Source organism: Apiospora kogelbergensis (genome assembly GCF_038363985.1).
Source record: "Apiospora kogelbergensis strain CBS 113332 chromosome Unknown utg000005l_segment0_segment0, whole genome shotgun sequence".
Lineage (NCBI taxonomy): Eukaryota > Fungi > Ascomycota > Sordariomycetes > Amphisphaeriales > Apiosporaceae > Apiospora > Apiospora kogelbergensis.
In genome coordinates, this window is record NW_027117422.1 from 2542700 (window position 1) to 2567336 (window position 24637).

General features: G+C 54.2%; 10 protein-coding genes across 10 annotated transcripts; 5 read left to right on the top strand and 5 right to left on the bottom strand.

Annotated features, from left to right (window-relative positions):
- Positions 1 to 533: 533 nt before the first annotated feature.
- Positions 534 to 1495, top strand: PG998_007423 (uncharacterized protein; the record flags this gene model as incomplete). Its single annotated transcript, XM_066874239.1, has 2 exons — positions 534 to 762; positions 828 to 1495. The coding sequence occupies 2 exons, from the start codon at positions 534 to 536 to the stop codon at positions 1493 to 1495; spliced, it is 897 nt and encodes a 298-aa protein (XP_066730184.1).
- A 451-nt stretch (positions 1496 to 1946) lies between these two features.
- PG998_007424 (uncharacterized protein) lies at positions 1947 to 3961 on the top strand (the record flags this gene model as incomplete). Its single annotated transcript, XM_066874240.1, has 2 exons — positions 1947 to 2701; positions 2758 to 3961. The coding sequence occupies 2 exons, from the start codon at positions 1947 to 1949 to the stop codon at positions 3959 to 3961; spliced, it is 1959 nt and encodes a 652-aa protein (XP_066730185.1).
- A 642-nt stretch (positions 3962 to 4603) lies between these two features.
- On the bottom strand, positions 4604 to 7366 carry PG998_007425 (uncharacterized protein; the record flags this gene model as incomplete). Its single annotated transcript, XM_066874241.1, has 1 exon — positions 4604 to 7366. One exon carries the CDS (start codon positions 7364 to 7366, stop codon positions 4604 to 4606), a length of 2763 nt encoding a protein of 920 aa, XP_066730186.1.
- Positions 7367 to 7383: 17 nt separating this feature from the next.
- PG998_007426 (uncharacterized protein) lies at positions 7384 to 9167 on the bottom strand (the record flags this gene model as incomplete). The annotated part of the gene is made up of 2 exons (XM_066874242.1): positions 7384 to 8549; positions 8690 to 9167. The coding sequence occupies 2 exons, from the start codon at positions 9165 to 9167 to the stop codon at positions 7384 to 7386; spliced, it is 1644 nt and encodes a 547-aa protein (XP_066730187.1).
- A 1952-nt stretch (positions 9168 to 11119) lies between these two features.
- PG998_007427 (3-oxoacyl-reductase) lies at positions 11120 to 12247 on the bottom strand (the record flags this gene model as incomplete). The annotated part of the gene is made up of 4 exons (XM_066874243.1): positions 11120 to 11368; positions 11436 to 11516; positions 11620 to 11787; positions 11852 to 12247. The coding sequence occupies 4 exons, from the start codon at positions 12245 to 12247 to the stop codon at positions 11120 to 11122; spliced, it is 894 nt and encodes a 297-aa protein (XP_066730188.1).
- Positions 12248 to 13204: 957 nt separating this feature from the next.
- On the top strand, positions 13205 to 14737 carry PG998_007428 (metallocarboxypeptidase ecm14; the record flags this gene model as incomplete). The annotated part of the gene is made up of 1 exon (XM_066874244.1): positions 13205 to 14737. One exon carries the CDS (start codon positions 13205 to 13207, stop codon positions 14735 to 14737), a length of 1533 nt encoding a protein of 510 aa, XP_066730189.1.
- Positions 14738 to 15223: 486 nt separating this feature from the next.
- PG998_007429 (uncharacterized protein) lies at positions 15224 to 15854 on the bottom strand (the record flags this gene model as incomplete). The annotated part of the gene is made up of 2 exons (XM_066874245.1): positions 15224 to 15644; positions 15832 to 15854. 2 exons carry the CDS (start codon positions 15852 to 15854, stop codon positions 15224 to 15226), a joined length of 444 nt encoding a protein of 147 aa, XP_066730190.1.
- A 598-nt stretch (positions 15855 to 16452) lies between these two features.
- Positions 16453 to 17739, bottom strand: PG998_007430 (uncharacterized protein; the record flags this gene model as incomplete). The annotated part of the gene is made up of 2 exons (XM_066874246.1): positions 16453 to 17402; positions 17463 to 17739. 2 exons carry the CDS (start codon positions 17737 to 17739, stop codon positions 16453 to 16455), a joined length of 1227 nt encoding a protein of 408 aa, XP_066730191.1.
- Positions 17740 to 19214: 1475 nt separating this feature from the next.
- PG998_007431 (uncharacterized protein) lies at positions 19215 to 20459 on the top strand (the record flags this gene model as incomplete). Its single annotated transcript, XM_066874247.1, has 1 exon — positions 19215 to 20459. The coding sequence occupies one exon, from the start codon at positions 19215 to 19217 to the stop codon at positions 20457 to 20459; it is 1245 nt and encodes a 414-aa protein (XP_066730192.1).
- A 535-nt stretch (positions 20460 to 20994) lies between these two features.
- PG998_007432 (uncharacterized protein) lies at positions 20995 to 22987 on the top strand (the record flags this gene model as incomplete). The annotated part of the gene is made up of 3 exons (XM_066874248.1): positions 20995 to 21227; positions 21295 to 21848; positions 21927 to 22987. 3 exons carry the CDS (start codon positions 20995 to 20997, stop codon positions 22985 to 22987), a joined length of 1848 nt encoding a protein of 615 aa, XP_066730193.1.
- Positions 22988 to 24637: the final 1650 nt, after the last annotated feature.

Here is a 24637-nt window from a genome sequence, read left to right on the forward strand (position 1 = left end):
CACCTACTGACTTACCCCCACGCTTGATGTTACACCGCTTGCAAAGGGCATAGATGACTGCATGTCGCACATGCCACGAAGAGGAATTGCATATACTATGGGCCGATGCCCCCAAGATGAGGTGGGGTGTGTACAAGCAGCATCTTCGAAACACAGGACGATTCAACATCCCACTCCCTCCTGTACTGCCTCTTGAAAAGATGCAAAAACCACATGCGATTGTCTCCTCGGCTGGGGCTGCGTCGGATGATGTTTTGGGGGAAATGCCAAGCCTCGTCTTTTCTTGCCAAACCCATTGGTAGGCGGTTGATTGGCCGTCGTGGCCTGTGTGAGCATCGGTGCGACGGCGGTTAACGAATGGCACAGCGGATAGACCCCGCACGCACCCAGGGGTTGGTCAACACGAGAGCTTCCATACAACACATACAATACATCCTAGGCTTTCGGGGTTCTGGTTCTCAGTAGCTTACATCCTGCATCGCGGAATCGCAGTCATCACAAGTGAATCGATCTCTGTCTCTATCTCAATCTCAATGGGTGGTTTTGGCGAAAGCGTATCGGCCCTACTCGACACTTACACGAGATGTCTTGGCCTGTTAAAGGCCTTCAAGGGGCACGGCGGATCCGACGACACAGCATCATCCGCCGCAAGCAAGGAAAATGCCCGTCTTCGAGGTTTCATACGCTCGGATCGTTCTCAGATTCGGAAAGCGTATTCTTCCAAACTCTCAAAAGGCGGCAATCGTCTAGAGAAAGGCGACGGTGAGTATAGACTAGGATGTGGCTATTTGGTTGGATCAAGACGGCTTGCTAAGTCCTGCTCATAGCTCCCTCCAAGGCTGCCATCCGTCGGATTCTGGAGAAGTTGAAGGCCGCCATTATGAACTTGCTCGGCATGGTGAAGACCCAGAAGCCAGTGCTTGACTACGAGTCGTTGATGTCCTTGTCGAACGCTTCCAGAGTCGATGCCATCCGGACAATGGAGCAATTGTCGCTGCGACTAGGCAGCTCAAGCAGTTTGTTCCACGAACACCGGCGGCCCATTTCAGGGAGTCGGAGAGGCGGCAGCGACAGCGGCAGCGACCGAAAGAAGGCCCGGCGGCAACGTTCTCGGGAGACTGATAGTGACGCATCTGGAGAAAGTTCTCGTAGCCGACGACACGCTGGTGCAACTTCAAGTGGCGAAAGGACCCGTAGCAAAAGGCCGCGACAAAAGAGCCCGAAGAAGGCCGAGCACGACTCTGGCACTCTCCACGACAGACATTCTAGATACGACCAGCATCGAATATCCTACTTGACCACTTCTTCGGACAGTACTAAGCTGGGAGAGATAGCGCACCGCCGATCCCGGCTTGTTTATTCGTCAGATGGCAGCCAGGTAGATGGATATACTGTGCGGCCCGTGTATCCATTGCATGCGTATATGGCGCCGGCGCCGAAGGAGAAACGCGGGTTTCTCAAGCGCATCTTTGGTGGCCGAGGTAGGGAAGACTAAAAGGGTGCGATATACATATATTTATGTATATATATATATACCTAAACCCTTTTTCTTTGAGGCTTTGGATACGGATATGGAATGGATATGGACATACATACATACATACATACATACATACATACATAGTTGGGGGATTGGGGGGAAGCGGGCAAGCGGGCAAGCGGCCCCACCATCGGACAAGCAATTGGATCTGGGATCTTTTATCGATTGAATTTCAGGGCTTGGCATCGAATATCTCGCCTTCTCACCCCTCGCCAATTAACGGGACCTTCCTTGAGCAGCTGAGTGTGTTCTGAACAACGTATCCACCACAGCCTGTGTGTGTGTCTGTGTCCGTATTCCCACCCAACGTCATCTCAGATAGTTGTTCGTGTCCTGTCTACACGAGAGACGGATTTGCGCCACCTGTCGCGTGCGCGCACCCGAAACCCAACCAACCAACCAGACAATGTCTGACCCCGCGGCAGCCCTCGCCTCGCTGCTACGGGCTTCCTCCATCCAAGACCACGACGAGATCCTCAAGGCCGCCAACGCCGCCGTGAAAGCCTCCAAGTCCGATCTGCAGGCCCAGCACACCCGTCTTGTCGCCCTGCTGAAGCTTGACCGCTTCGATGACGCCCTCCGTTGCGTCGCCGAGGGAGGCGACAAGCTGGAGAAGGAATGCCTGCTGGAGAAGGCCTACGCTCTGTACAAGACCGGCAAGCTGGACGACGCCGAGAAGCTGATCAAGTCCACCGACGAACCTACTCGAGCCCTTCGCCACCTCGCCGCCCAAGTCGCCTACCGTGCCGAGAAGTTCCAGGACGCCGCTGTCATCTACCGACAACTCCCCGACGACGGCGAGGGCCGCGATGGCGAAGAGAACGACCTGAAAATCAACACCCTCGCCACGAGTGCACAGCTGGAATGGGAGGGTAAGGGACACCTCTTGAACGACGAGGAGAGAAAGCCCTCCAATGACGTCTTGGAAGCGTTTGAAACGGCCTACAACGCCGCTTGCGGCTGTGTGGCGCGCGGCGACCTCAGCAAAGCGTCCGTACTGTTGAAGCGAGCAAGAGATCTTTGCAATGCAAACGAGGACCTGACCGACGAAGAGAAGAAGGCTGAGCTGCTTCCTATCATGGTGCAGCACACCTACGTCCTCACACGACTCGGAAAGGTTGCCGAGGCTGCGGCGCTACAGAAGTCTATCGTTGTAGCAGAGTAGGTTATACGTGCTGTGCATACATTTGACCATTCTGGGCTTACACAATATCTAGTATCCCGGAAGCGCCAACGAGGGTTGTCGCTCAAAACAATGCGATGGCGATCGGTGCAGAGGGACAGAACCCTTACCTTACCAGTCGCTTGATCGAGTCTTCCACAAATTTGGCTGGCAACGACAAGATGTTCGGTTACCAAGCTGTTGTGTTAGGACGCAATCACTACGCGCTTGATCTGCAATCCCAAAAGTTCGATGGTGTCGAGTCCGCCACTTCCAAGAAGATCTCCAGCGCAACTAGTCCGACGGCATCGACCGAGATTGCCTCCCTGGGTGTAATCAGCGCTGCTGCGCATGCCCACATGCAAACGGGCAAAGATGCCATCCGAGAGATCCTTCCTATTTTGGAGAAGCGACCTACAGATATTGGTCTACTCCTGACCATCATTCAGCTTTACGTACAGACACAGAACCCTGGACCTGCGCTCAACCTCTTGCAAACCTTCCTACGGCGCCTGGAAACGGCTACGACACCCGACCATGAAGATGTCCGGTATGCGCCCGGCCTGGTTGCTGTAGCCGTGTCCCTGTACCGCCAGCAAGGCCGCCAGCACTCGATACGTACAGAGCTCGCGAGGGCCTCGAAGCATTGGCGGTCGAAATCGGACGACTCCGCCATGCCTTTGCTGCGAGAAGCCGGCGTCGAGCTTCTGAAGTCCTCCAGCGCCGAGGACCTGGCCTCGGCCGGCGCAACGTTCGAGAACCTTGTGTCTAAATGCGAGAACGACAAGGCCGCCATTGCCGGCCTGGTGGCGTCCTACGCCACCACCGACTACGCCAAGATCGAGCCCTATCTGCAGCATCTGACGGCCGTGGATAGGCTCACGTCCGGCATCGACACACAGGCGCTCTTAGAAGCCGGCGTTGCCTCCGTCGCTACTGCCATGACGGCTCCTCTGAGCAAGAAGAGGGGGGCGGATGCAGACGCCGACCAGGCGTCTAAGCGGCGCAAGAAGAAGAAGAGGCTGCCCAAAGACTACGAGGAGGGCAAGCAGCCCGACCCCGAGCGCTGGTTGCCCCTGCGCGACCGCAGCACGTACCGCCCCAAGGGCAAGAAGGGCAAGAAGCGCGCCCAAGAAGCCACACAGGGCGGCGTGGTCAAGGAGGAGATGCTCGAGCTCGTTGGCGGAGCAGGTGCCGTCAAGGTTGAGAAGGCACCTCAGGGTGGCGGCAACAAGAAAAAGAAGAAGGGCAAGAAATAATGCTGAGTGCCTCCCTCTTGCTTGGCCCGAAGTCAATTAGATCTATCTCGCACTGCAAACCCTTCAAAATAGGACATGACATGGTTGAGAAGAAAATTCGTTGATTGTGGGTATGTCTATGATATGAACTTTGTCTTCATCCGCCGCGATACCTTTGAAGCGATTAGAGCAAGTGAGTTTTGAGCTCATCCTGAGAGATCTATGTACAATAAGTTATCAGAATGGACTTGTCTGTGTCCGACGAATAGGCTCGCTCCCTCCCAAGAGCCCCTATCCATTCGTGTATCCATCCATCCGTTATCCATTTCGCCGTAATGGACAAAGGGACGCTCTCGACTGTTGCAGACACGGGAAAACGACTTGCTTCCCCCTTTTTCATTATTCCTTTTTTGGTCCTTCAAGTAGAAATAGGAAATACAGGCCAATGGGGGTCCTGTGAAGCCGGTCGGAAAGAAGAAGGAAAAGAAAGACATAGAACACGCCCGCCTGCTGGTTGGAATGACTGTTGCAATAGTTGGGCTTCCAGGTTCCCCCTACTCTTTCTCGTTCCTTAGCCTTCCCCTTTGACCCAACGACATAGGCTTACACTGCTGAACGAGGGGATTGGGCAAGGGCCAAGTCTTCCAACAGTTATGCCATTAGCTAGGCCCTGACCGCCTGTATGGGCGGGCTAGGGAGCCGCTCAGCAGTATCGTTCTTGTCGTTTGTGCCTGTTTGATTATCCTCGTCCGTTTCGTCTACCGGCGAGCTGGGGGGCTCCGGGGTATAGAACTGCGCCTGCCTCGGCACATTCATGTCGAGCCCGAGACCCGTCTTCTCTTCATCTCTACCGTCTTCGTCATCCTCCTCCTCGTCTGCCGACCCATCCTCCACAGGGGGTAGCGGGCTACGGCGACCCTCGGAAAAGCTATGTGCCGCATCGCTGTCGTCGTCCGAGGGAACCGTGAGGCCACGGTGCGTAGAGTACTTTCTATGTAGCTCGCGGAATGACCGGGCGGTAGCGGTGCTGGCACTAGCGGCCGATCCCCGGCGTTCCTTTGGGCCGTGGATGGGCATTTCTATGATGGAATGGAAATCATCGTCGACGCTGGCTGGCGACAAGATCGGATCGTCAACGGCAGATTGCTTACGATGACGTATGCGATCCTCTGATGTCATGTTCTGGAGGCTGGAACCGAATTCGATGACCGACGCCTTCTTACCGTGCACTGTGAAACTTCCAGCTCTAGCCAAAACGTCTTCACGAGCAGTGTCATCGGCTAGGCCTCCGCTGGAAGCCGAGTCTTTCCCTTTCCGCCCCCGGTGATGGGAAAGATGGCCTGCACCCTCCCTGAGGGTGCGCTGCAGGCTACGCCGAATCTTGCTACGTTCGAGCTTATCCTTGTCGGCGACAGCTGCGCTGTTCCTCTTGGATCGCTCAGGCGTGTCATCGGATGCCATGAGAGACGACGTAGGGCGATGGTCTGGTGTATGCGATGGCTCGATTTCGAGTAGACCGGCCTGTTCAAGTACGTGCCGCTCGCCTTCATCCTCCTCTGGATGTTCTTCGTACGCCCTTCTTTCTCTTTCTGTCGACAAATGAGATGGGATGCGTGTTGCCGAGGGCCCGACTGCAAGGTGAGATGATGTTGCACTTGATATGGAAGATTTTCTCATGCCCGGTCGCTCAGGACTGATAGCCACCCCGTCTTTAGGTTGCTGTATTTGCGGCAATGTTGGGCCCGCGGAGCTGGTTGGCGGGGTTTGGAAGAAATCGGTTACCGGGGACTCTGGCTCGAGCGAATTATTCGCCGGAGTAGGCACGGGCGGAGCAGGGGAATGAGGACTTTGCTGCTGGCTGAATCTGGAGCTCGCTCTTGACTGTTTGTGGGAGAGGACTGGTGGTTCTGCCGGCGTGGTCGATTCCGGCATAAACTCGCTGAGGTCGCCATTCACATCCTTATCTTCCTGCAAATCAAGCTGCAGAATGTCTCGATGACACTTCAGCCTCCAGATCTCTGTACGCGACCACTTGAGCTGGGCTATGATTTTGGCAGCGCCGCCCCGAACCGCGTCTCGGGTCTTCTCTTGGATGGGCGCCAGAATTATCAGATGGCGGGCGTTTTGTAACTGACTATCCAAATGCTTTTGTGCTGACTGGAGCTTCTCCTCTGCCTCGCTGATTCGTTGTTCCATTACCTCGCGGCGCGCAACTAATATTTCTTGAGCCATCTTCTGATCGATGCGGCTGCGGTTGATGCTGACTTCACCAGTAGGGGTTTGAATGACCTGAGTCACCTCACTGCTTTCAAGCCTCCTGATAGCACGCCGGCCCTGACCCTCGTAACCGCCGCCAATGAGCCCGCGCATGCGGACACCAGAAGTCCTGAACGCGGCAGCATAATTCAGCTTTGCCAGCCAGTCATTCCTGTCGTCCTCACTTTGAGCCAGGAGGATCTCCTCAAGGCCGCCGTGCCTCACATACACGAAGGAATTCTTGTGTTTCTTGTAGGACATGTCCCACAGTGCCACGGCTCCGTCTGTCGACATTAAAGCATCGGGCTTGAACTGCTCGAGAGGTGGGTTGAACGTAAGAGGGCTCCCGTCGTGACCGGACTTGAGATGAGTCTCGTACTGATGCATAAGATTCTTGATCCATGCCGTATTACGAAAGAAGTAGAGCTGGGCGCCTGTAAGGATTGCACCCCATTCTTGCCACGGAGACCGTGCCTTCTTCTTCTTCTGGTCTTTCCTCCACAATATACCGACTTTCGTTACTTTGATATCCACGATACCAGGATGGGCCTCTTGTGGGTTGGACAGAGTCTTCTCCGTCATGAATGCGTCGGGTCTAGATCTAGCCGAGACAATCTGAAGCACACCTGTCCGGAAGAACGTTTTCTGAAGCTCTTTTACATTCAAGCTCTTTGCAGAACCGATGTAGCTAAAATGTTCCTCGAGTGGGATTTGATCCTTGAGCGGCGGTCGTAAGGAATCTAGCTTCCCATCTAGGATTATGGTGTAGGGGTCGATGGGATCTTTCGATCTTTTAAGCGACTCTGGTGTACCGTTAGGGAAAACCGCCGTCTTCTTCTTCGTTATTTTGTGGCCGAGGCGTTCGCCGTTGACATCGAAATCATCCTCGACATGGATAAAAGGGGTATATGTAATATTATCGTAAAAACATTCCAGCACATCATCAAAAATACCCTCGCCGCGGGTGTTCTTCAAGTAGTCAGGCTTCTGCATCTTGTATTTGTTGTTCTTGTTGAAGACGTCTGTATGGAGGATGAGCAATGAGAAGGCTATGAAGTATGCCTGGTCGGGTGTGGAGTAGATCCCAGGATTACACTCGTGGTAGCGATTCGCGAAAGCCTGAAGAAACCTGTCGATTTGCTGCGTCTCCTTGGGAAGCTCGGCCTCCATCAGGAGTTTTCGTATCGCTATATCCATTGGCTCTTCAAAAAGCCGAAGGTGCGCATATAGCTCCGCAGTACCGCGGCCATGAAGGGATCAGTTCCTTTGGACAAGGCACTTGCAATGACCCCGCGACTGAGAACCTCTTCTAGACGATTCAAGTATTTAGCGGGCGTGTCATCCTCGCGGCGTTCGGGTAAAGCCACACTCTCCTTTTCTCTCGTGAGCTGAAGCGAATTGTTCTTGGAAGCGCTGGATCCAGGCGTCGCAGGAGTCAGAGCACCGTGACGAGTGTTGTCATTTTGCCGCAGCCGACTGAGTCCCAACAAGTCTCCAAAGCTTTTGCGGCCTGTGGAAGACGACGTACGGGCTGTACCAGCGAATTGGCGATCCTCCACTGATGCCCTCCCCAGTGAACTCATGGTGGACGACCGGCCCCGGAGGGTAAGATGTGTACGCGTAGGGGACGATTGTCCAGAATTGCGAGAGCCTGGCCGAAACAGCGCCGTCGCAGGGGATGCTGACTGCTTTGCCAAGAATGTGGTGCTTTGCGAGGGAGAAGCAACGGGTGTAGTTGTCCTACTCCGACCTCCGGTTGATGGCCGAGGAGGATCAGCCCCGGTAGAATCACGCGGAGCTAAAGAAGAGCTAGAAGCCGTTGGTTGCAAAGCTGGAGTCTTACCTTTTTGCGGTAAGTGAGCAAGAGGAAACAGGGATTCGGGTTGCTTCTGCTTGCGACGCGGGAGACGGAAGAACGTGGTAGTTGAAGTCGTCTGAGTTGTTGTAGTCGTCGTAGTTCCATAAACGCCATGGTCACTGGCACTGCCTTCTGATCTCTCCGATTCTGAGAGTCGATTGACGGGCAAAGGCAATGTCGAACCATGTTCATCGCCGTAAGCAGGCGGCTCGGTTTGCGATGCGGTCCGAGATGACGGCGGCCTTTGCTGTGGCTCTTGGAAAGTCACGGATTGTTTCCCAGGCGCATCCTCGTTTAATGGGCCTAAGTCACTACCTCCAGCAGTACTTTTCCTCCTGTCCTTTTTCGAAGACGCCTCCTTCGGCTTCAAATCCGGTTGTGATGTCCGAGGAATCTCACCCGAGCGTCGTATTCGCATCGGTATCTTGAGGCGGGGCTTCTTCTGGGATGAATTGGGATCAACGACCGTCGGCGCTGTCGTGATAATAGCGGGCGCTAATGCAGATGTAGCGTGTCAGCAAGCAATCTCAATCGGCGACAGCTGAAGAGCACTTCCAACTGAGAACATGTTTCAGGAAATGAGCAAGTCCGCGTGGCAGGGGACTGGGACTCGAGAACAAGAAAGAGTGACCTACGTCGCGGCATAGGGGGTGGCTTCTCAGCCTGTTGCTGCTGTTGCTGCTGCTTAATCCGCGCCGACAACTGAGAATCAGAAGCATTGCGGAACCTCAGCATCGAGAAGCGACGATGTTTGGGTGTTTCTTCTTGAATAGGAGGTGATTCCGGTCGGCTAAAGGGGTCATCCACGCTGGGTCGGCCTGTTGAGGTCGATAAAGTCGAGGACAATGCGTTTGTTTCGGTCGAAGAGCCTTCGCCATTGCCTAACCTGTCGCGGTCTTCACTTGTTCCTTCCAGCGACGGCCGAGCATTGACTCTGGAAGATCCAGGCCGGAGAAGCGATTCGGCAAGAGACTTGCGCGGGGCAGCGGGTTGCCTAGACGGAAGGGTAGCAGCGCCCGAGCCAGAGCCAGAACTGGAACTTGGGTCGATAATGGTGTGTCGTCGCATGTCCGTTTCGCTGGCCATGACGCCGCGGCGCCGAAGGAACGGCATGGTGAGGCTCGGCGGATGAGGTACCCAAGGTGCAGGCTCTCGACATGGACAGCTGATATTGAACAAAGTAACGAGCGTACGGCGAGCGACGGACGAGGGGGCGGCGGGCGGCGGGCGGCGGGCGGCAGCGGCAGCGGAAGCGGCGACAACGACAACGGCAAGCAAATTGGAAACGTCTAAAGCTGGGGGAGAGCTGTTATGGCCGATAGGCGGTTACGTCAGGTTCCTGAAATAATCAGGGAAGCCCATTGTCTTTGCCCACAATGGCTCGCCTCAGACTCAGTGCCGGGGGTCCGAATACAGAATACGCGGGCGTTGCAGTCGGATAACCTGACAGGATTTGGGAGGACTGCCGGAAGGGCGATGTGGGATGGTTGGTGGTATGTATGTAGTAGTTGTAGTAAGGTTTTGCTGTCGCGTTGTAGCAGACACTGGCCCTGTCTAGGTTGACGAGCTTACCTAGTTTTACAGTAGCATGTATTGAACCTAGCAGGTCAGGTACCGCTCTAGCAGTGGCTGGAATTGGATCTGATGAACAGTGCCTGCCTTGCAGTTTATTGATGGATGATGGAAATGATAGGTAGCAGCTGGCAGTGGTTGATTACAAAAACACGAACTCTTCGGGGTGGGAAACTCATTCCACCATTCCTTTGCCCGCACGCACAGCAGCACCGACTATGATCCATACATGTCATATCAAAAGGTCGACAAAGTCCACATCAGTCTGGAGAGGTGGATGGATGGGCATCTGCACACACTCACGCACACTCTCCCTCCTCTCTCTCTCCTCGCTCACATCAGCCCAGCCCAGCCCAGCCCGGCCAGTTGTCCAGGAGCAACTAGTTGATCCTACACCACACCTCGTCACCCCCTAGCAGGTACCTTTTCGTTGTAGTGGTATGGTGCAGAACAGGGCCGGCAGGTACAAGGGATAGGGGGCTAGGCCAGGTACCCAGCTTAGCACCCAGCTTAGCTCCTCATCTCGATTAGTGCCCTCCCAAATGCCTACAGACACGTGCCATCTTAGCGATACCTTCCCGTTTTAATCCAAGGCTGGAGGCTGCATTAATCTAATTGCCAACCTTTCTTTTACCATTGGCGGCGACAATGGAAGAATGGCCATGGGGATTGTGGTTGGTTGCCGTGCTTGGGTTCTGCATCGCTATGCCCGAGGTCTCGTGTCTCATCGATTCAATTCAATGCAAATCGAGGGCGGGAATTTCTTCTTGATCCCGCTGCTGCGGATGGGACTGACGGACAGGCATCGGATCCAGCGGGTTGGTTTGCGGCTCCTTTTTGTTTCTACCACGGCCAGTATACGCGTAATATTATTGATTACATTGATCTATTTCCCGGTCCCCATGTCCAAATCACCATCAAACTCCACACTGCGTTTGCATTCGGAGGCAATGGATGGATACTTGTTTCTTCAGGACCCATTCATTCGACCCTTCTCCTAATAACAATCGACCATCTAATATGAGCCGGGTGCGCCTTGTAAGCCCCCTATTCAATACCGCTCTATGCAGCTACATACGTGATGCATCTACATTTATATTCCGAAAGCTGGGAGCCTTCCTGTACATATGTATACACCTTGGATCTTTGCTTAACAAGAGGCCGAGCTATTGGGTACTATAATTCTGCGAGAGGCAAACAAGTCCCATGTCTACGGAGTATACAAGTCACGCTCCCGAGCTCCGGGTGCATTACGCGTCGGTCTGCAAACCCAGCATCGATGTCCAGGGTAAGCAATCTGGTTTGATGAACCGATATTTCTTTTTGGGGCTATCTTGCTGGGTGATTCGTGCAACTCGCGACTCAGCTCGCTTCAGTCCTTGTTTTGGTGGCACAACTTGGCATCCGATGCCGCGGCGTATCCGCACATTAGCCACCTTGACCCTCGCCCGATGTGCCTTTCCGGCACCGCTCCATTGATTTGTCACGTCGATTCATCCGATTTTGATACCACCACCGCTGGCGCTAATCACACTGCCGGTGATCCACTTGGCTTCGGCGCTGCAGATGAGGCCAACCACACTGGCCACATCTTCTGGCTGGCCAAACCGTGGGATGGACTGGCTCGGAAACATCTCCTTCTGGAACTCAGCCACCATTTCGGGGCCACAGTTCATGACGGCCTCTGTCTGTGTGAGGCCCACGAGCACAGCATTTGCGGTTGTGCCTCTCATGAACTGAAACTGTTTATACCGATGAGAAGGGACATAAAGGTCTCAAAGGATACCATCGTTGAGGCTGACCACCTACCTTTTCTTCTTTGCCGCCAAAAGCTTGAGCCCAAGTGCGGCACAATGACTCTCCCGCCGACTTCCCCGCCGCGTACATAAGCTTCCTCGAGCAATTAGCCCATATCGTATCCTCGACCAGCATACGGGAACGGGCCTCACTGCGACGGCTCCCGAAACGAAGTGGGTTCTATGGATGAACTAACCTGTTTACTCCATGGCTGTTTCGAGCGGATCGATGAGATGTAAATGATACGGCTGCTGGGCTGAAAGAAACGCCGTCTAACCAACTCGTCCACAATCATGACGGGTGTTTGTATGTTTCCGAGAAGACTGTGTTGAACCTCCTGGGTGTCCATTTCGCCGATGGTCCCCTGGAGACGAAGGTCGGTTCAGTGAGATGGCCGGCATAGCTCTTTTTTCCCAAAGTCTACTTACAGGCATTGGGTCGCACGCGTTATTGACGAAGATATCAACCCGGCCATTGAAGGACTCCGCCAGCTGGTTGGCTATCAACGCCGGGCACTCCAGGGAGAAGATGTCGGCAATCAAACCCTTGATCTGGAGCTCGGCCGGTCTGGAGTGCGCAGTGTGCTTGTAAGATTGGCTGACCTCGCTGTCGAGCACTGATGATATCAACTTGAGGCTAGCTTCGTTCGCACATGTCCCAAGGATGGAACAGCCTCGCAGAGCAAGATTCAAGGCAATCGCTCGACCAATCCCGCGGGAAGCGCCAGTGACGACAGCAACGTGGCCGACCAAGTCGAGCTTGCAGCTTGACTTCGAATGCTCAGGGACCCCTGCGGGCGTGTCTGCTTTGGACAAAGTGGCCATTGTGCCGAGCAACAATGACTTACGAGCCTATCAGCCAGTCAGCCACGGCCACATCTTGATGAGAGGCCTGGTTGTGTCACTTGAGTTAGCCGTCCAGCCAAGTATTCAGCTTAATCTTCACCAGCTGCTGTTTGAGGTTACAAAAAGCATCTGGATCGGTGTCCTCGTTGTGACGGTCAGGTTTGATGGCAGTCCCTCTGTTCTTGGCGGAGTCGACAGTTCGCGTAACAGAATGAGTAACACAGTGAAGTACAAACCTATGATGCGATTCGGTCTATCTTTGGCGATGAATCATCCCAGGCGGGTTAGTCGGTGTCGCCCGTACTACTAAGGCATACGGCTTTACCGTTTCTTGACATATATCAACCCCAATACCATTTGCATGCCCCGGTTGCTCATGTCCTGGCATATCTTCTGTGGCATGCCTGCAACACTGGATAAATAAGGTTGTCTTGTTCAACTTGCCCAAGTAATCGCCCGACTTTTAGTGACATGACAGGTGCAGGTGATTTACCCCGCCTTCCCGCCTGCCCAGTCTAGCAGACGAGACGGGCCACAAACGTGGATGCAACACTTTCCCACTTGGCCCCAAGTAGGCCTAGTAGATCCCAGGAGGCAAGGAAGACGGAAGACATCTTCTTCCATTTATTGCCCGCATTGGTCCTGTCTGGACGACGTCGATGGCTGCATCTGGTTGTGGGAAGATTTTCTCAGCTGCAGGCCACCGCATTCTCCCCCAATACATCCCAATCCGAACCCCTTCAATTGATGACTTGATGACTCCAACTCCGACTCTTCCATGCATGCACCTATTCAATTCCAGCTGTACTCATTTTATTCCCTAGGCCTTTTGCAAGGCCATTAGACAGGCTAGCTACAACCCGTCAGCCCTTCGAGGCGCCTTGTCGTCACTAGCTACTGCGTATCCTGTCAGCCACCCCGACATTCCGAGTGAAAATGCGGTTGTATTTCCTCGACACCTTTTCGGTCATATCTTTGCTCATCGCCACTTCTCTGTCATACCCACAGGACACGCCTATACCAGGGGCACCATCACCATGGGTGCGAGAATCGGCCATTGCGGCTATTCTCGAGGATCGAGATACTTGGCGGGATAACCATGGGCTAAATCGCCCTGATATGTACAAAAATGATGTCGTGCTGCGCTTTCTCTCCATCACTCCCGACGATCAAGCAGCCCTGCGCCGAGCCACAAAAGGAATGAATATGGATATATGGGATTCCGGCCCCGGCTTTACTGACATGAGACTCCCAAAAGATGGCATTAGCCCCTTTCTGAGCACTCTACCAGAGTCGTTACAATCTACATACATGGTCTTGATCGATGACCTAGCAAGTGCTATTTCTGCTACATACCCGCCTTCAAGAGAAGCGACGATGCCGCAAAAGTCTAGGAGCCATCAGCCCGAGGGCCTCTTTTTCAGAAATTACCAGCCCTTTGAAACCATCAGTACGTGGCTCGAGCTACTGTCCTCGATGTTTCAGGGAGATCTAGTTGAGAAGATCAGTATAGGAAAGACATCTGAAGGGCGAGACATACCAGCCCTACGCGTCGGGCTTGGTCCTGCGGGAAGCAATGCCGGTTCGGGCAGTCGAAAAACCATTCTCATCACCGGAGGGCTACATGCAAGGGAATGGATCTCCATTAGTACTGTCAATTATCTCGCCTGGTCCTTCGTAACTTCATATGGCCAGGACGAACTTGTCGACAGGATTCTCGACACGTATGACATTGTTTTCGTACCCGTCGTGAACCCGGACGGTTACGAGTATACTTGGACTGGCGATCGCCTCTGGCGCAAAACGAGGCAAAACACAACAATGCCTTACTGCCCTGGGGTTGATTTGGACCACGCCTTTGGGTACCAGTGGGGCCCTGCCGAAAGCCAGACCGAGCCTTGCTCTCTGACATACGGGGGCGAAGGCCCCTTTCATGCGGTTGAAGCCGCACAGCTGGCACAGTGGGCAAAGAACGAAATGCGGAACAACAACGTCAACTTCGTTGCTTACCTGGATCTACACTCCTATTCGCAACAGATTCTCTGGCCCTATTCATACTCTTGCTCCGCCAGAGTACCTAACCTGGAGAACATGATGGAGGTCGCCATGAACATAGCAAAGTACATGCGGTTATCTAGTGGTGACGTCTACACTGTTGACTCCGCGTGCCAGGGTGAGGTGGCAATTGGATTCGGCTCCACGTACGGCGAGGAGGGGGCTTCGAGTCGTCGAGTCGAGCAGGCGGGAGGCTCAGCACTGGATTACTTTTTCCACGATATCAAGGCCAAGTACAGCTACCAGATCAAGTTGAGGGACACGGGGACGTATGGCTTTCTTCTCCCACCCAGCCATATCGTCCCTACCGGCCAGGAGATGTTCCAGGCGCTGAAATACTTTGGGGACTATCTACTCGGGAACAACGGACACGAATGGATGCAGACTGTCGATAATCAACAAGTATTAGGATAGCACTGGGATAATGGTGCTGTCTTTGATACTGGTTCTCGAACAATAGAACAACCGGATCACGCTTAGATCTACCAGCATCGTGGAAGACTATCGTTGGTGCGATAGGTGCTATGGCGGGTTATCTGTCTGGCCGCACGAGATTACGAGCGCGAGGCAGGTTTCCGAACAGTCGGTTGGACGGACTGGCAGGCCAGGTGAGGGTAGGTCTTATTATTGCGATGTTCATTGCTCGACGGCGAACGGAGTTGGGGTTCTTGGCTTGTATGTACGTTAATAAGTAGCGAATTTTGTGCATTGCTCATGCCAGGCTTCTCAGCCCTCTCTGCCTACCTTGCGAGACAGGAGCGTCGTGTCATGCCTAGTTCATTGAGGCGCCTTCAGGTTATCTGCGTCGCTTCTTTTTGAATTCATGTTTGTATATTGTTGCTACACACAGGGTATTCTAGCTATTGCGAGGCGAATCGTCCAGCTCTGTTTTCTTTAAGCTTATGCCGAGGCGCCCATGGCGAACTGCGCGCTAGCCCAGAGAGCCATGCCCTTGAGCGCAAGGTCGGCGATACTCGAGGTATAGAAGCCGGCGAGGCGTCCCTGGGGCCCGCGGGTGGCGTAGCCGTAGGCGTAGGCGGCGCGGGCGGCTACCCAGGTGGCGCCCAAGGCCGCGGCGGCGTTCGGCCAGTGCAAGCCCGAGATGAGCAGGGTGCCGAGAAAGGGGGTCTGGCTCTCGACGAAGTTGCCATGCGCGCGCTGCGCGCAGTTGAAGGTGTAGGCCTTGGGGTCCTTGGCCGCCTGCTCCTCGGTCGCGTACGGGATCGGGTACTTGAGGCCGCTCGCCCTCCGCGCATTGGCGCTCAGGAAGAAGTGCAGGACATTGACGAGGAAGGAGCCCGAGGCAACGAGGAGGACGTAGCTGTGTTGTAAGTTTCGGGGTCAGTCCACGGCGGGTTTGGGTATGGGAGTGGTGTGGTGTGCGCAGGAGCTTTTGGGGTGGCGACCGTTTCGCGGCGGGTACCTGCATGAATCACGGGCCAGGGAAAACGACACCATTGGCAATTGGGGTGCTGGACGCAGAGAAAGAGAGTACGAAGAAAACTTACCCGTATTCGTTGGGGACCTGCATGACGATAGGCATCTTGTGTATTGTAATGTAATAGACGATAGAAGAACTGGCTGGTTGTTCAGGAAGTATAGGAAAAACTAGTATGACGGTGGGCAGGTCAGAGAAGAATGGGACCAAGACTACATATATGCATGTCCACCACCGTTTCCCCCATTCAGCCGCGCATATGCATTCCTGCTACGACCCTGGCATCCGCCGGTTGCTGTTTTGAAACTAGAGGCTGCCAGCTGCGTGAGGCGCGGTGCTGTAGCAGTGGAGGCTCGATCCCGCTCGAATAGGTGACACGGAACAAATGGAGGGGCCAGAGTGAGCATAGTCTCTCATTGCGGCCTAATACGTACCCCGAAGCCGACCTGCTAGTCTCCGAGAAACCCAAAACTATCGCCGGTCGAGGCGCATCTTGTGGAAAGTGGCCTTGATTACCAAGCAACGCGTACGTAGATTTGAAATCACAAATCAATCGCCGACATGTAAACACGTGTTACCGGCACTCGGTCGAGGCTTGACTCTCATTTCCGCCGGCAGCATGGGCCGCACCACACGTAGTGCTCGTGAGCTTGGTCTTGACGTTTGTCTCTTCTACCTAGACTATGCTGCTTTACCCCGTGTTCCTTTCCTCGGGCGGTCGCCACTCTAGGCCAAGCCCTTTGAACACTCTCTGCTCTGCCGTGAGCATGTCCGGAGCTGGTGCGCCATCGGGCCCGGTCTCCAGATCCACCCAGGAGCCGTCAGTGCGGCTCCGCACGCCGCTCGAGTCGAACTTCAGCCGTTTCTCCGTTTTGCAATACCGTCGGAGGTCTCTCTGGAAGGTTGTGGCGCTCGTCCAACCCACAACAGCACAGCCGACCGTCTTCCACGGAGCTATGATAATGTCCACCCGCCGGTGCGGGTTGGGATTCCTTGCAGCCGCCGACTTATCCCACTCCGGATCTTGCCACACCACCAGCGCCTTGTCGAGCGTGTCGAAGCCGGAACCTGGCTGTCGCCCCTCACCTTTCCATGGGAGCGGCGCCTGTCCTCGTTCGGAATTTCTCGTGCTGATCGCGAGAATATGAGTGATGTGTCCAGAATGCGCCAGGGCGTCGGCGAGCTTGTCGATAAAGAACAGAGTAGCTGCTGGGTCTCTGTGGCTGACGACAACATCCACGTCGCCGCTTTGAGACTTTCCTCTTCTGTATCCTCCAACTATCACCATCTCGTAGCCAGTGCGTATCCTGCTGGCATGCTCTAAGATGACGTCTGCGATGGACTTCACTTCGGCGCGAGGGATCCTGAGCAGAAACTCGTCATAGTATTTGACCCCAATCTGCTGGACTCGGCTGAGTTGATCCCAGCCATATTCCACAATATCGTCCAGATCTCGCCAGCCCCTTTTGTAGAATTCCTGGGCCGTGGTCTCGCCGACACCCCAGATTTCGTAGAACAATCTCAGCACGCTGAGCTGAGCATCCAACTTCGCCTTTTCGACTTCCTCGACGCAGCCATTGGTCTTCCACTCTTGGAAGAGGCTCGTTATCTTTGCACCACAACCTGGCAGGTGGTCGACCTCTAAATGGGCGATATGTCAGTGCAACATACTTCCCGAAGCGTTGGATTAGGTTGCTATACCTCCTCGATGAGACAACAGATAGGGATATGCCGCCACAGCAGCGATGCATGTCGAGTAAGCTCGTACGCCGACATTATCACCCAACAAAGCTCTGGTGGTCCTGATCTCCTTCAGTTGCTCCAGAAAGGCGCTATTAGGGGGGTCAGACAGTGTCGGCCTCTGGCAGGAATATCTTGTGTGTAAGAAGTTTGGAATTGGTGGTAGATGCTTCTTTATCTCATGCTCCGAGGTTGTCTCCTGGATCAGTGCCGGTCGCTTCAGAGGCGCCGCTGTCATAGTATGATGAGGATCCAAGCTATGCCCACGCGGTAACGTATCCCTTTTCGCCGTCGGAGGTTCCCTCGGATCCTCCTTGGCGCTCCTCGGGATGTCTGCGGAATGTGGAGGTATTGCTTTGGTGTGCTGATCCGACAGCCTGTGGCCGCGGTATACCAGGTAATCATCTAAAGGCAAAATCTCCCCACGAGAGACCGAATCGGTGAACCACGATAGTTTCACGACTTGCACTACCCCTTTCTTTGGTTGATCATCATCTCCGTCAGAGGCTGTGCTCGAGACATCCACGGGCAGGGCGTCATTGGAGGAAAGTCTGCGGCGTTTGGCCGGGGGTGGATGACTCGACCCTTCGCCATGGACCTCTTCTGTTGCGATTTTCAGCCGTCTCAGTTCGAAGAGAGCTCTCTGCTTTTTTTGATATCTTGCCCAGGACCACCTCTGCTTCACCAATGTCGTAGGTCAACGAGGGTATCTGACTCTGCAGTTCGGGCAACTGGTCTGGGTCGATATGGGTCGGCAGCAGGTAGATTGGGGGAAATCCAGTTCGGACATCTTGGACTCCGGGCCGAGAGCAGAGCCGGCTTGATGCGCGTCAAGTAGATTGCATACCGGAGAAGCCCGGAGACAGCCATGCACGGCGATGCGCCACGACCGGGTGGAGACAACGGCAGGAGGGCGGTACCCGATTATTGCCACCTGGAAGTTGCTGCACTTTGCCAAATTTCCTCTAGATCCGTCCTTCCTCTCCGGATCTTCAAAAACAGGACTTGTCGCAAGTTGATAGATGAATGAATTTATGTTCCACGACGCGATGTTGAGAGATTTACGGGTCACGAGCAGGGTAGGTTAACGTGTATAGCCCACTTTATTTGACTTCACAGGCCGCCTGCTGCTGTATCGCAGACTGCCTCGATGGGCGGCTTAAACAAGTACGCACCTTTTTGTTTGGTTAGGAGTGTAAGTACATAGAAGGAGGTGCCGGCGATATCTGAGCATGACGGCATGACGGCATGGCTTCCGCACCTGCTATAGATTACCTAAGACAACAAAAGAACGCCGGTGGCGGAATTTTAAAAGACCCGGGAAACTTCCAACCATAGCAGCTCAGAGCGCAATTCAGACTGGCGTCTAGGAATGCGACATCTAAGTTGGTCTTTGATCGATTCGAGCACAATCAACCTTACAGATAAAAGATTCATATTTTATACCATTTCGATGTCTTCCAGGCGTTGATATGCGATCTATTGCACGTTAATGTAATATCTGAAAATTTGGCAACCGGTCATTACAGCATATCCAACATGTCGCATTGTATGGATCTACCTGACCGCATTCTCCGACTGACCAACTTCGATTATTCCTTTGTGAGCGTTGTGACCATCTGATCGGTTGGTCCGAAAAGATAACACTTGAGTCCATCGCAAATTGCGAACTGACTGCCCCATACAAACCACAACCACAACAACAATACTACCATGGACAAAGCCCAAACGCTCGTGCGGTCCGTCGCGCGCGCCTTCTACGACCCTGCGCATTTTGATGCTAGGCATATCGTCATTATCGATGCCCTGATTACGCACTCGGCCCTCCGCGACGATGATTTGTCCTATCTAATGGCGCAGAACACGAAAGACCTCCACAAGATTTGCGGCAAGCTTCGCGAAGATCGCTTCATCGAAGTCCACGTCAGAGCTGAGCTCCGGGAAGGCCAGCAGCGCCCCTCGAACCGAACTTACTACTACATCGACTACCGTAAGGCCATCGACGCGATTAAATGGAGGGTCTACACGCTGGACAAGGCCGTGCAGGGCAACGCCGTGCCGGCGTCAGAGAAAAAGGAATACTTCTGCTCCTACTGCGGAGCTGACTGGACTGCCATGGAGGTCTTGGACAAAATGGGACCGGAAGGTTTTATGTGCCATACATGCGGCAGCCTGCTCCAGCAGGATCCGGAACGACAGTCAGGCGGCCATGAGCAGTCAACTCGGCTCAACAACCAGCTGAAGTTCATAACGGACCTTTTGCCTGAACTGGACAGTGTTGTGGTGCCAGAAATGACCTTCGACAAAGCGCACGAATCGCGGCGCCCCGTGGAACGAGATGCCACCAACCAGGTAGCGGCCTCGGTTGCTGTAGACTCGAGCCTGAAGCCCACGGCCGTGAAGGGTATGGCCAACACAGGACCCACCAGCATCGCCATCAACATTACAGCCTCGGATGGACCAGACGATGCCACCAAGGAAGCGGAGAGAGCCAAGAAGGAGAAGATTGCACAGCAAAATGCCCTGCCGGAGTGGCACACTACGAGTACCGTCACTGGAGCATCGTATGCTGCGGACTCGTCGGCTTCATTCAAGAAGGACGAGGACGAGGACAAGAAGCCCGAGCTCGGTGCTGCCGACGAGAAGGAGGATGCCGAGCTCGATGACCTGTTCAAGCAGCTTAAGAAGGATCAGGAGGAAGCCGCACGGAAAGCCGCGGAAGAAGAAGATGATGAAGAAGAGGACGAGGACGAGGACGAGGAAGAGTTCGAGGATATTCCCGCTGGCAACACCACCACAGCTCCTTCCAGCCAGAAGCGGCCCACATCCAGTGGCGATACCAGTGCAGCCAACACTCCGGCTTCCTCTGAAGAGCGACCACCCAAGAAGGTCAAGGTCGAAGAGCCTGCAGATAACGGCGATAGCGAGGATGAGGACTTGGCCTTTGAGGACGTATAGCGCGCGTTGCGTAGATACTCAGTATACGGCGTGGTTAATTATGCAGATGTACGTAGCGAGAATGGCATCTACATCACCCATTTTCTTTTGATTCTTCTGGGGATACAGATCAAGTGATGGTTCAAGCCCAGGATAAACGACCGCCATGCTGTGAGAAGTGGCAGCATCACTAAAAAACGAGCAGAAGCGCAGCTATTCGAGTGTCCTAATCGTGTACATGCAACTGCAAGTGCGCCTGATCATCCGTGGAATGCCACTTTTACCACCAAATGACTGACAGTTCAGTGATTGAACTAGACTTGACAAGACGCAGGCGCGTTGGGTAACCTTCGGTTGGTTTCACTGACTTGACTAAATGTTTGCAGTGACTACTCGCCCAAGTTGATGCCAACATTCTACCGACCTTCTTGATAACAATCACCTTTGTTTTCCTGACGACTTGCCATCCGAGTCCACAATCGGCAAGATCGTCGTATGCTTGCTGGCCAGCTGATTTGCAAGAAGGGCTAGATTGTGGCCCGTACCAAACGACGAAATGGCAGATTTGGGCAATTGGCTTCGTTTCGTCCCGCGCGCAAGGACGCCGGTCACGCCGCGGTCACCCGTCTCATCAGAACGGTTCAGTGTCCACGATGCAGAAGATCAACGCAGACCTTGTCCCGCTCACATGTCAAGCTATCTCAGTCTCGCCACTCATGCTTCACAGTCACCCGAGCCACAGGACCCCACGAGTCCTAACTTGGCCATCAAAGAGCAAGACAAAGTGTGGTAAGGCCTATCTACATATCCGTATCAAAAGTACTGACTTGCCGGCGCTGACATGGGTGTCGCTTAGGTACAACCCATCATTGGACCAGATAGTTGAGGCGCTTCAGGTGAGCATCATGACCAATGGGAATCTGGCACAGCTGCCGGTGCATCTGAACTCGTACGTTCTCCGCCTCATCGAAGGCTACAGCAACTGCCAAGAGGACCTCCGAGCAAAGAACGCCGCCCTGGAGGAGGTTAAACGCATGCGAGAGGCCGCGTTTGAGGACTTCACTGTGCTGGCAGAAGAGTTCCGCAACCGCGAGGGGCAGTACAAATCCGAAATCAGACGACTAGAGCTCCTCCTGGCGCAAAAGAATGGGCTCGAGACGGTCACGTTAGCGAGAACCAACAGTACCCTGGACAGAAGCCAGCCAGATGCGAGGAACTTCGTATCTAGACTTCAGAAACGACGCAGCGAGGCGGCAGCGCGCGAGGCGGAGGCAAGAGCCGCGGCCTCGCAGCCTGCTGTCTCGTTCTGGCATGGCCACTCTTTGTCAACAGAAACCGAGATCATGAGAGTTTTGGATCAATGTGAAAGTGTTGAGGCAACAGGCCATAGTGATGGCGAAACATCCTCAAGTGAGTACTTGACTCAATGCGCCCGCAGCAGCCACAGCTACGATCGATACATGATTGGAAAACACTGACCATCGGCAGGATATGTATCGGATATCCTCAACACCGAATCAGATGCGAAGATTAGCGAGAAATTCCGGCGTTCGGATGTAGCTAGAGCAGGTGCTCCAAGACGTCAGCCACGGATGCGAACCGGATATGCGGCTCTCGAGCCAGGAAACGCAGACCCCAAATACTTACACACAACCTCGCCAGAGCAGTCAAAACCAGGTACAGGAAGCCCTACGGGTAGCTCCGGGCCTACCGGGGGAGTTATTCCCGAAGCCACAGAGGCGGTTCAGGGGGCACGGGATGAGAAGCCCAGTGCAAAGACCAGTGCTAGGATCGACGGCAACGAAAGCGGTGAGTCTAATCCATCGCAACGGGCCGACTATGAGAATAGCTTTCGGACGGCAATGTCTCGTTACAACGGCAGCTCCACCCCAGAAACGAAGAACGATCGAATGTGTAACGTTGCGCGAGAAAGCCGCTTCTCTTTTGCGGAGGGGGATGATGCTTTTACCACCGGTGCCGTCGATGCAGATACGTTTCAGCCGTGCAAGAACCAGAGCGAGACCGATTCCACCAAGAGAAGCGATGACGATGGGTTGACCGATACCGCTACGAGAGCGTATGAGCATGTTCGGCAGTCTCAAGCCACGCCTACACAAGTCTCTTCTAGGCTCAGTCCAGTCTCGGCATGGCGCACGACGAGCCTTGGTTCCAAGGAGAACACGTCTGGGGCTGTTGAAGATGCTCGACGCCCGTCACGGCCGCACCTTGAGGGCCGACCGTTGACTTGGAGCCGCAGCCCTAAAGTGCTCGCGAGAACGCCAGCGCGGACCGCCGAAGACGTGTTTGCCGGGAACCGCAGCCACGGCTCTGCCGGGAGCTTCAACACGGTAATTAGGGCCGATTCGTCACGCAGTAGCCAGAGCATCGGCTCGCTATCGTTGACCGGCGACTCGGATCTTAGCCAGGGGTCTCCGAGCCGGCCACAGCGAGTGCCAGGGCCGCAAAGACGAATGAGTGCCCAGATCGCAGCCTCTCTAGCCGTGGCGCGAGACAAGAGCCGACAGTCGAGCCACACTGAGAGAGCCTAATGGCATCAAATGCAATGCAATCATGCCTATGGAGCATGCGCTTGCTCAGCAGCAGATAGAGCAACCATGATGGCGCGTGAATGCCAAGAGCATGGCGCAGCGCCCAGTTCGAGAGATTACATGTTCAAAAGGAAGAGTGGCCTGTTGAAGCTGTTCTCGACGCTCTTCTGCATAGCAAGAATAAGCTTTGAAAGTGCCCGTTAGTTAATCTTTTTGAGCAGGTGTCGCAACATGCACTAGAAGCTGTCACCACTCGATGCACGGCTGGTGTGATAACACGTCGACACCAAGGGCGTGTCCAAAGAAACGGTTAGGCTTGAAGAGGGAGGGAAGACGGCTTTGTACGCAGCATGGTAGCTTCCGATAGCTACAACGATGGCTTCTACTAACGATTCTTGTTTCCCTTACCATGGCTGACGTGAGGCTTGACTTGAGGACCCCTCTGACGTACGGACCAGCCTTTGCGGGCTAAAGAACCACGACGGTAGCAAGCATTAGGGGGTCGCCTTTGGCTGAACTTGGAGCCAGCTCTTCCTCCGTTGTGGATGTAGCTGAAGCTGGTACAGGGCAGAGCTGACATGTTATCCACACACGAACTTAGAAGAGACCAGGTTAAGATGGCGAAGGAAGCTCGAATATCTTGGAAGTTCGCATGTTTCCGACTGATCTTAGTAAGTCCGGCCAAGTCACTTTCCTTTCTTGTTGATAGTAAGCACACAGCAGCCTGGATGGGGAACCGATGACACTACAGTACACCAACATCGCCGTGGCATAGCAGAATAACACAAGCAAGTACATAGCCGCGTCAGATAGGGCGCTGGACCGTTTTCCCCGCGAACTTGGCCTTAGCCTCGACTTCATTCCGCCAACATAGGGTACAACGGGCAGCAAGCAGCAAGTATGAGCATCATTGAATCGATAGGCAGTGAGACGAGTCGCGTTGGAAGTCTGAACCATATCTACGTCGCGCAGGATTGGGTTCAATAATGGCATGCGAAGAAGAGGGGGTAGAAATGTCTCGGTATCGTGATATCGAAGCAAGTTCTAAGACCAACAAAGTCTCGACCCTATTATTCATCCACCTACCTGATGTGCGTTTGAACGTGTGCATATCACTTCCGACATATGCTGCCCCCCCCTTTTACCCCCTCGATTCATCGCCGTGATTGTTGTTGTTGTCGTCGTCATTTCTGGCGCCCGATCCGAGGCAAACACGACGTTTGCTAGACACTGTGTCACTGGATACTGCATGCACGCGTTGCAGCGCGAGATGCGTGTTTATAGTTGTGCACCCCCGCCTCTGGAACCGCACGTGCGTGTATACGTGTACGTGTCGTGTGCGTTTATGTGTGGTGGGAGGCAGTTTACCTCCCTTGCTCGGCGGTGGTGATACTCGATTCTGTAATATATATGCACCATCTTATATCACCGATTGGGTACTGCTGCTGATGCTGCTGGCTACCTGACCTCGCCGTCGTTTTCCGGACCACAATGTACACAGCGCAAGGACGGCAGGGCGGGTAGGCGGTGGAGAGGGAGGGGGGTTAGGCTGTGGTGGCGCTGGGGCTGTTCGATGATGATAACGATACGATCTGTCCGACAGCCGTACATGCAAGGCCAGTCTTGCGTAACCCAATGTACGTACCTGTG